The following is a 9,673-nucleotide window of genomic DNA, read 5'->3' on the forward strand; positions in this document are numbered from 1 at the left end:
TTCCAGAAGGACAACCATCTCTGCAGCACTCCACCAATCAGGCCTCTATGGTAGAGTGGCCAGTCACTCCTCAGTAAAAGGAACATGACAGCCTGCTTGGAGTTTGCCAAAAGGCACCTAAAGACTCACAGACCATGAGAAACAAGATTCTCTGGTCTGGTGAAACCAAGATTGAAATCTTTGGCCCGAATGCCATGCGCTATGTCTAGGGGAAATCTAGCAACATCCCTATGGTGAAGCATGGTGGTGGCAGCATCATGCTGTGGGAATGTTTTTCAGCAGCATGGACTTGGAGTCAGGATCAAGGCAAAGCTGAACGGAGCAAAGTACAGAGAGATCCTTGATGAAAACCTGCTCCAGAGCACTCAGGACCTCAGACTGAAGCGAATGTTCACCTTCCAACAGGACTACGACCCGATCGAACATCCCTGGAGAGACCTAAAAATAGCTGTGCAGCAACACTCCCCATCCAACCTGACAGAGCTTGAGAGGATTTGTAGAGAAGAATGGTGAATACAGGTGTGCCAAGTTTGCAGTGTCATACCCAAGAAGAATCGATGCTGTAAATGCTGCCAATGGTGAATCAACAAAGTACTGAGTGAAGTGTCTGAATACTTATGTACAGTAAATGTAATATTTCAGTTTGACATTTTTTTTTTAAATTTGCAAACATTTCTAAAAAACATTTTCTGTTTTTGCTTTGTCATTATGGGGAAATGTGTGTAGATTAGACTATGGCTGTAACGGAACCAAACGTGGGAAAGGTCAAGGGGTCTGAATACTTTCCGAGGGCGCCGTACATCCCACAGTGGGGGAGTTAGATGATGGAGCATCCATCCTGGTACAGAGCTCTCTGACTGCTGGTGATACAGACCAGATCACGCAGATATACTTCTACATTTAGTTCCATATGTCACAGTGGACACTGAGGTTTACATATGATCACAGTGCTACACCATCTTCACACCACATCTGCTGATATAAATCAAAGCACCTCGCATCTAAAGTAGCTGGCCGGGGGCACAGTGAATGAACACATCACGTTCCACCACCAATATCATAATATATCATTGCCTTGTTCCGTCTCAGGCACTTGCACACAACTGGGTGGTTCTGTCATGTTCGAAGTTTGTCAAAGTGTGTACTCTTGGTCATGTGGTCAATGTGGACATTTCATTGACCAATTCCCTTCCAACAAGCTTCCTCTATAAAACCCACCTGAGCCTATAGATCAGATCTGTTGGCAGTCGTTGCCTTTGACTCGATCCATCACTGGTCACATTCATATAACATGTCATTAGAAAGTCCCCCGCCTGGTGAACTCATGACTGCGTAAACCACACTGTGGAGGATGGAGGTCTGTGTTACTAAGGACTGAATGTGTACAGAGGTTAGTGGGACCAGTGACTGGATACTGTAACATGTATATCATGGGAAAATACACAAGACTTCTGTGCCTCCCTAAATGAGATCAGGTCAGGAAGTGACTCATATACTGTCTTAACAGGGGAGTGACTAATTTTGACTTTTTCCTAGTTCAGTTTAGGTCCATTGTAATAGAGCCCTACCAAGCACAAGTGCAGTAACTGCTCATTTGGTCGAAAATGAGTTAATGTCATTTTTGCTACATTAAATACGTGCTTAATCGTGTGGACAAGTATCCTGCCTCTATTGTATTGTGTTTTGGGGGAAATGGGGGTGATGTTAGCAGTAACTGCATAAAGGTACTGTGAAACCAAGGTAAACAGCGGCAGGTAGTCTAGTGGTTAGAGCGTTGGGCCAGTAACCGATCTGACAAGGTAAACATCTGTTGTTCTGCCTCTGAACAAGGCAGTTAACCCACTGTTCTTAGGCTGTCATTGTAAATAAGAATTTGTTCATTTTACTCAGTTCTACACTATGAGCAGTTAATGCCTTTTTGCTTAGTAGGGCAGTAGGGAAATGACACAGTGCATATGAGCTGGAGAGAAATGAGAGAAAGAGAAGAGTTACTGGACTATTAAAACCATTCTGACAGCTCGTATAAAATACCAGGTCAGATTTGGGTTTGTAGGGGGTGTTAATGAAAATAATTGCTGATGGGGAGTGATTCAGCTAATTAACATTTAGGATCAAGTCTCATTAACAATCTGCTCAAACAATCGCCACCACTCTCATTCTCCGCTCTCTCCCTCTCTATGTCCCTACTCTCTCTCCTTCTCTCTGTTCCTCCTCCCCTCTCTGTCCCTTCTCTCTCTCCTTCTCTTTGGTTCTGTCAGATTCCTCTCAAATGTCTCATCCCTGTCTCTCTCTCCCTTCTCACTCTCTGGGTCCACTCTGTTACTTAAAGCTTTTGTTCTCTCTCCCTCTCCCCCTACCACTCTCTTTCCCTTTTTTCCTTTCATTTACTTTTCCCCTCCTCTGTTCTCCTCTGGGAAGTTTGCATTCCACACCTCCTCAGCAGACTGCACACAAAAGAGCAGAAAGCACCACTCCTGTCCAGCAGCAAACATTCCAGTCCACTGGGCTCTTTCACACAGCCACTGTTTGTGCTTTCAGAGCCAGTCCCATTTGTCCCCTCCAAACTCATTCAGCTCAGCCAGTCTGGTGGCCAGGCCACTGTTACAGGCAAGGGGGATAGAGCAGGCTGGACTAACACATTTAGACATGGACAAGCAATGCTATGTTTCATTGCAAAGTTAAGGTTTCATGGAGAAGTATTTTTCTCACATGTATTATCACAATTTGTGCACTAAAATAGTGTGAGTATTCAGTCAAACACTGAAACTCTGTGTTTGGATTTATTCCCTAAACTAAATAATTATAACCAAGAATATTGATTCCACTTCAAATACCAAATCATCTCTCATTTTCAGTGAAATGAGTAGAAACAGCATTGACAGTGAGTCAGAACTGAGGGATAAATAGAACTGATGGTTCCATCCAAAAGGCATACGTTCAAGTATCCTTCAACTCAGCAAACAGGAAATTGACTATTAGCCTCATATGGAAAAGAGAGAACATTTGTTGCCTCTCTCTAGTCTTCTGTCAGAACTGTGACTGAACTCCCATGAAATGGATGAGGGTCTGATATGGCGCATGGCCCAGCTGGGGTACAGTGAGATGTCAGAGTGAAAAGGTCAGAGGTCAGAGAGAAGATTGGGGAGTGGTCTTTTGGCAACGTTTCCTTATGATGCTTTAACTCACATGTCTGCGGTAGGGAGATAAAGGAGGACTGAAAGATGGAGGCAACTTGGAGGATGAATGAGGTGGAGTAGGAGAAAGTGGAGAGCGAGAAAAGAGGAGGATTTATATATGGCTCAGAGGGAGGAGTGCGCGTGGCAAGGGAAAACAACGTGTACGGGCTTGCACCACTCCTTCTCTCTCTCTTTCCTTTTCTACCTACCTACCTACCTATCTACCTACCTACCTACCTACCTACCTACCTACCTGCCTGCCTGCCTGCCTGCCTGCCTGCCTGCCTGCCTGCCTGCCTGCCTGCCTGCCTGCCTGCCTGCCTGCCTGCCTGCCTGCCTGCCTGCCTGCCTGCATGCCTGCCTGCCTGCCTGCATACCTGCCTGCCTGCCTGCCTGCCTGCCTGCCTGCCTGCCTGCCTGCCTGCCTGCCTGCCTGCCTGCCTGCCTGCCTGCCTGCCTGCCTGCCTGCCTGCCCACCTGCCTACCTGCCTACGTACATACCTACCTACCTACCTACCTACCTACCTACCTACCTACCTACCTACCTACTTACCTACCTACCTACCTACAAACCTACCTACCTACCTACCTACCTCTCTCTCTCTCTTCAAATACCAGCTCTCCTAATGTGAATACCTCCACACACACCTGTCCACAGACTCCCTAGGCAGGGGGAAAGGTACACCAGGAACTCCCCCAGAGCTGCTGCCCCCTTCCCTTCTCACCTATAATAATAATAATATATGCCATTTAGCAGACGCTTTTATCCAAAGCGACTTACAGTCATGTGTGCATACATTCGTGTGTCTTGGTCATGTGTGCATACACCTCAACTGGCTCCCCAGCCTCAGCCCACCACCATGGACAGAGTCTCTGGAGCAACACAAACACAAATCACACACCCAAATGTTACAGGATGGCTGTAAAGTGTCATTGACGGTTTGTGTTTTCTTGTCTTAAGTCTGGGAAGTAGATCTACAGTACCGGTACAATTCTTAGAAATGTTTGTTCTTTGATCCATTGTGAAGATGGGGAGCACCATGTGGATATTATAAAGAGTGTATCGATAGTTTGTAAACAGTTCATTATAATCATATTTACCCTTTAAAACAATTGTTACCTTAACCATTATCAGTCAACATCTAATAAAAGTTGTTGTTCACTGGTTCCCCCCGATTTTTCAGAGACTAAAAGTTGGGACATTGGCTTTTTTGAGGGTAGGGATTACATTACGTAATGCTCTGTGTCGACGGCAGTAGAAAAATGCTTCCCAACAATCTGTTTCTCTGCACTGCTTTACTGCTGTCTATTTTCTCCCATGTCTTGTATGTGTCATGTGCTTGTCACATTTTTCACAACAAGGCTAAACTGGTGTCCACTCTATCAGGCTGTTGTGCATCCATTTGTGCATCCATCCATGATTCAGTAATACTTGACATATGCCTCCCCTCAGGAAGAATTTCTCCTTTCGAAGTTATGAAGGAAATGAATAACCGCCTGAGAAGGAGGAGAGGGAGGCTTTCAGCCACAGAGGCATGTCCATAAATAACTTGAAAGAAGAGACAAACAGTCTAGCTATCCTCTCTAAGCTCTTCATGTTTAACTGGATCGTGCTGTGCTCATAAACTGTCCTAACAGGTGTGTGTGTGTGTGTGTGTGTGTGTGTGTGTGTGTGTGTGTGTGTGTGTGTGTGTGTGTGTGTGTGTGTGTGTGTGTGTGTGTGTGTGTGTGTGTGTGTGTGTGTGTGTGTGTGTGTGTGTGTGTGTGTGTGTGTGTGTGTGTGTGTGTGTGTGTGTGTGTGTGTGTGTGTGTGTGTGTGTCTGTGTGTGTGTCTGTGTGTGTGTGTGTCCTCTATACCGATCTTGCGGTAAGAATAGTGATCTCTGTAGCCTATGTTACGTTGTGTGGACTGTAAAGATGGGGTGGGGGGGTTCATGAATATTGTACATCACAGGTTTGTTTGAGGTTAAATGCAAAGCACAGGAGATGGATGGATTTGCTGAGAGGGAGACAGGAAGAGACAGGAAGAGAGAAGGTTTCAGCTCACCTCTCTGGCCTTGCAGCTGTGGCAATAACATATTGAGATATTGAGTGTCCAACAAGCCCTAACATGGGTGTGACCTTTGTACTCTGACCCAATCACCATCGCTACAAAAAACAGCCTGGTTTTACAATCTTATCATATGCACCTTTACACCTTGCTATGCCCACCTTGAGCAGAATTCCCATGTTCAAACAAGGCAATGTCTCTCCGTCTCCAAGCCAAAGCAACACATATAACCATAACTCCAAATTGACAGACCACTATTGCACTGGCTACAAACACATTCTGATTCTTCTACCTACATAGACTTAAAATACTGCCCTTAAAACAGCATGGCTGAATTACCATCAATGACTTTTCTTCAGCATTGGATGCGACACGGGAATAGGAATAATAACTGCATTTGGGACCTCACGGGAGAAGCCTTGTCTGAACCAAATCCATTCATTCTGTATTTGTGTAATGGTTAATTCTGCCAGGAGATGGCAGGAGAGCTCCAGCGCTGTATAGCGCATCTAGATTACACAACGTTACTGAAGGAGAACTGAAACCACACCAGTGTGAAATTTGAATATGGTGACGTGACGTAGGTCTAACGCCACATTATTGAACTTTGCGCTTGACCTTAAATTGTTTTCACACTTTAATATATAGGGTACTCATTATTTTAACCTTGTGTGGTTAAATTGAAATTAAATGGTCTTAATAGCAGCACACAATTCTGATATAGGTTTCTACAACTGCCTGGTTTTAACTAAAGTAGTTTTAAACGTTTCTTCATTAATATTTATTTATTTTAGTAAGAATAATACTCTATCAAATATTTGTATCTTTAAGCCAAAAGTAGACCTACAAGTCGGGGTTTTATGACCACGTATATAAAATCAGGCAGGTCTCATAGACTAGACATAAATGTAAATGTACATCCGGGATGGTCAAATTAGTATGATATGTTAAGTTTGGTATGGTTACATAACGTTAGCTTTAGCGACCTAGACACCTTGCTAACGCTAGCCACAACAAATTGGAATTTGTTACATATCATACATTTCGAAAATCCGTAGAATACTGTACATTTTTTAAATTCGTAACATATTGTATGAATTGCAATTCGTAACATATTGGACGAATTAAATGTGTAACATATCATATGAATTGTAATTCGTAACATAGCCTATCATACGAAATGGATGATGGACATCCACAAAGTAATACCATACAAAACGTAGTATGTACAAAATTAATAACTAAGATTTACGTAGCCTACAGAATAATACGAAATGCTCTGAGACCAGGTTGCAAATCTGTCTGACAAATGTGAAAGCAGCCAAACACAGCAACATTAAACATAGGCCCTACTGGGAAATAAATATTTATTGAGGCTGTTGTTCAAAATTACATGAAAAATGCTTATCATTCTAACCCCTACCCATATGTTAGGCTACCACGCACAGTAAAACAGGCATTCATTTAGGGCAAGCAGCATTTATCCGATTTAAAATTCTGCTGGCAGTCGAGTTTGCGAGGTGCCTCGTCTTTTTTAGTAAAGGATTTTATAGGACATGTGACTAAATTACCCGCTCACATGGCCGCTGTGTTTGCATGATCCGCTTTAGTTTTTAAAGTCCAGTGCTCGAGCTCGCTCTGCATCAACCATCCGGAGCAGAAGACCACTAAAGAGCACGACCTAACCAGACAAATCATGGCGAGCAGTGGACAAAAAGTAGTTCTGATCACCGGTTGCTCCTCCGGCATCGGGTTACGAATCGCCGTCCTGCTGGCCAAAGATGAAAAGAAGCGTTACCATGGTAAATGCGCTTTCTTTACATTGTTTATCTGCCTTTAAAGTCAGAAGCTTGATCCGACATGCTGCTAAACTCCCTCTGATCTTTGTTTGAATCCCATGGAATATGTTCTGTGTACAAATAGGGTCATCTATCCAAAACAACTTTTACGCGCAGGTTCGACCTTTGCTCCCAAAAATTATAGCCTACGCGTTTTATTTCTAGACTCAATCTCCTATTGCTAGTGTTTAAAAAAAATATATATATATATTTCCTATCGTGAGCCCTCTGGTTCTCTACCCCCCTTGATTCAGCTATTATCATCTGAAAGCAAAGTTTCCGGGGTACGGCTCCGCGAGGATGCCGCTTGCCAGGCGGGGATCATAAAAGAGACTGCCAGTTCTCTTTCAAGTGACTTCTCTCGTACAAAGCCCTCTTTATCGCACTGAATTGTAGACCGCTGCCCCGGTTTAGTGCCGTGCCTAATGCGCCTATAGTCCCCTCTCTGGAGCGAGTGTTGAAAGGGGGACAAAGTTTGAGACCTGTACAAGCGAGGGTTCACGAGCATGGCTTGTTTGAAGTCTTCATCGGAGCTCAGCGGAGCTCGGGGCTCGTCGCGGACATTGTTCGTTTGTCATCCACTTTCCAGCTACAGACATCCCATCATTAATGTCAGTCTAGGGTTACGTAGAATTGTTCTTTCTTTGAGGGTAGTGGGGTCTTGGGATTTATTGCCGTGAAATAGAGGAGCGCAAACAGAAGCGATTAACAGCTCCCTCAACAGTACTCAGAGTTGAATCATTCTCGTTGAACTGTGACCTGCTTCCAAGAACAACAGAGAGGCCACATTGCAGAAAATAACTTGATCTGTTCTCTCTGAAAGATCAGTAGGAAAATCCAGATTAAATAGTGCGCCGTTATTCTGAGTATTAATTGGTAGCAGTGACATTTGCCAACTACCGAGAAACCTCAACAATCCCAAGTTCAGGGCAGTGTGGTTCCATTCAAGAATGTTTACTAAACTGTTGCCCAATAATAATTCCAACAACAACTGAAGGAACAATGCAACTGTTGTTCTGTTGAAACTCATACAATTCTCTCATCATGAAGATCTTACTCATAGGTGTACAACACGTGCCCTTCGACAGACAGTATGCAGTCGGAAGCTGGCACTGTCTGTCATAGTTCTCTACTAGCACATCCACACCCTCACTAGTAAAGTAGATATGAGCAGTGCTTATTCTAGTCACACACCATTATTCCATGCTCTTCCACTCACTCCATAGATACTGGATTGTCATTGGGGGTTTTGGGTCAGAGGTTACAGAACCAGATGAGATAAGAGGGTGTCTTCATTCATCAAGGGCAGCAGGTCTTCAGATCAGTGCCTGATTAGAGCTGTTGATTTCCACCATTGATCTCTATTGTGTAATACTGTTGTCGCTCTATCTCTGTGTTAGAGCTCATCAATAAACACAGAGGTGGTTGACCTCACTGTAAAATTGGAATGGAGAATGTCAAGTCTCAAGATGTGGAAAACCTTTCTGTACACACTGTAGATGGTAGATACTGTTTGTTACTCTATGTAGGTTCATGTCTCCCAGGTCCAGAGTTCAAAGGGAATCAATAGTGTGTGACTCAAGCGGATGGACGTGGAATAGACCCACTGACCTGTTCCTATGCATTCCATCCTGAGCTGTCTGTCTGTCTGTCTGTCTGTCTGTCTGTCTGTCTGTCTGTCTGTCTGTCTGTCTGTCTGTCTGTCTGTCTGTCTGTCTGTCTGTCTGTCTGTCTGTCTGTCTGTCTGTCTGTCTGTCTGTCTGTCTGTCTGTCTGTCTGTCTGTGGGTCAGTCAGTCAGTCAGTCAGTCAGTTCCATGTCAGTCTCAGTATAGTCAGTCAGAAAGTAAACAATAAATATTAGTCAGTCAGTTCCATGTAGTCTCATATATCTCAGAAATAAACAATAAATATTAACAGTAAACATTACACATACAGAGGTTTCAAAACAATAAAGACATTACAAATGTCATATTATGTATATATACAGTGTTGTAACAATGTATACTGGTTAAAGTACACAAGGGAAAATAAATAAGCATAAATAAGGGTTGCATTTACAATGGTGTTTGTTCTTCACTGGTTGCCCTTTTCTTGTGGCAACAGGTCACAAATCTTGCTGCTGTGATGGCACACTGTGGGATTTCACCCAGTAGATATGGGAGTTTATCAAAATTGGGTTTGTTTTCGAATTCTTTGTGGATCTGTGTAATCTGAGGGAAATATGTGTCTCTAATATGGTCATACATTGGGCAGGAGGTTAGGAAGTGCAGCTCCGTTTCCACCTCATTTTGTGGGCAGTGTGCACATATCTCTCTGTCCCTCTCTCAATTCAATTCAAAGGGCTTTATTGGCATAGGAAACACACTGCATGGCTAAAAGTATGTGGAGACATGCTCGTCAATCATCTCATTCCAAAATCATGGGCATTAATATGGAGTTAGTCCCCCTTTGCTGAAGCTGCTTTCCACTAGATGTTGAAACATTGCTGCGGCTACTTGCTTCCATTCAGCCACAAGAGCATTAGTGAGTTCGTGCAGTGATGTTGGGAGATTAGGCCTGGTTTACAGTTGGCAATCCAATTCATCCCAAAGGTGTTTGATAGGGTTGA

General features: G+C 43.7%; 1 protein-coding gene across 2 annotated transcripts in view; it reads left to right on the forward strand.

The window, feature by feature from the left end:
• The first annotated feature begins 5,041 nt into the window (after positions 1–5,041).
• LOC118365793 (retinol dehydrogenase 8-like) overlaps positions 5,042–9,673 on the forward strand; it is a 12,119-nt gene continuing 7,487 nt past the window's right edge. The window contains exon 1 of one of the 2 annotated variants that reach the window (XM_052491038.1): positions 5,042–7,028. In XM_052491038.1, the coding sequence (XP_052346998.1) occupies positions 6,923–7,028 (106 nt within the window). In that variant the 5' untranslated portion in view covers positions 5,042–6,922. Of the gene's footprint in view, positions 7,029–8,932 lie in introns of those variants that run through there. The other variant, XM_052491039.1, reaches the window with a different exon arrangement.

This window comes from Oncorhynchus keta, chromosome 32 (assembly GCF_023373465.1).
Source record: "Oncorhynchus keta strain PuntledgeMale-10-30-2019 chromosome 32, Oket_V2, whole genome shotgun sequence".
NCBI classification, from domain to species: Eukaryota; Metazoa; Chordata; class Actinopteri; order Salmoniformes; family Salmonidae; genus Oncorhynchus; species Oncorhynchus keta.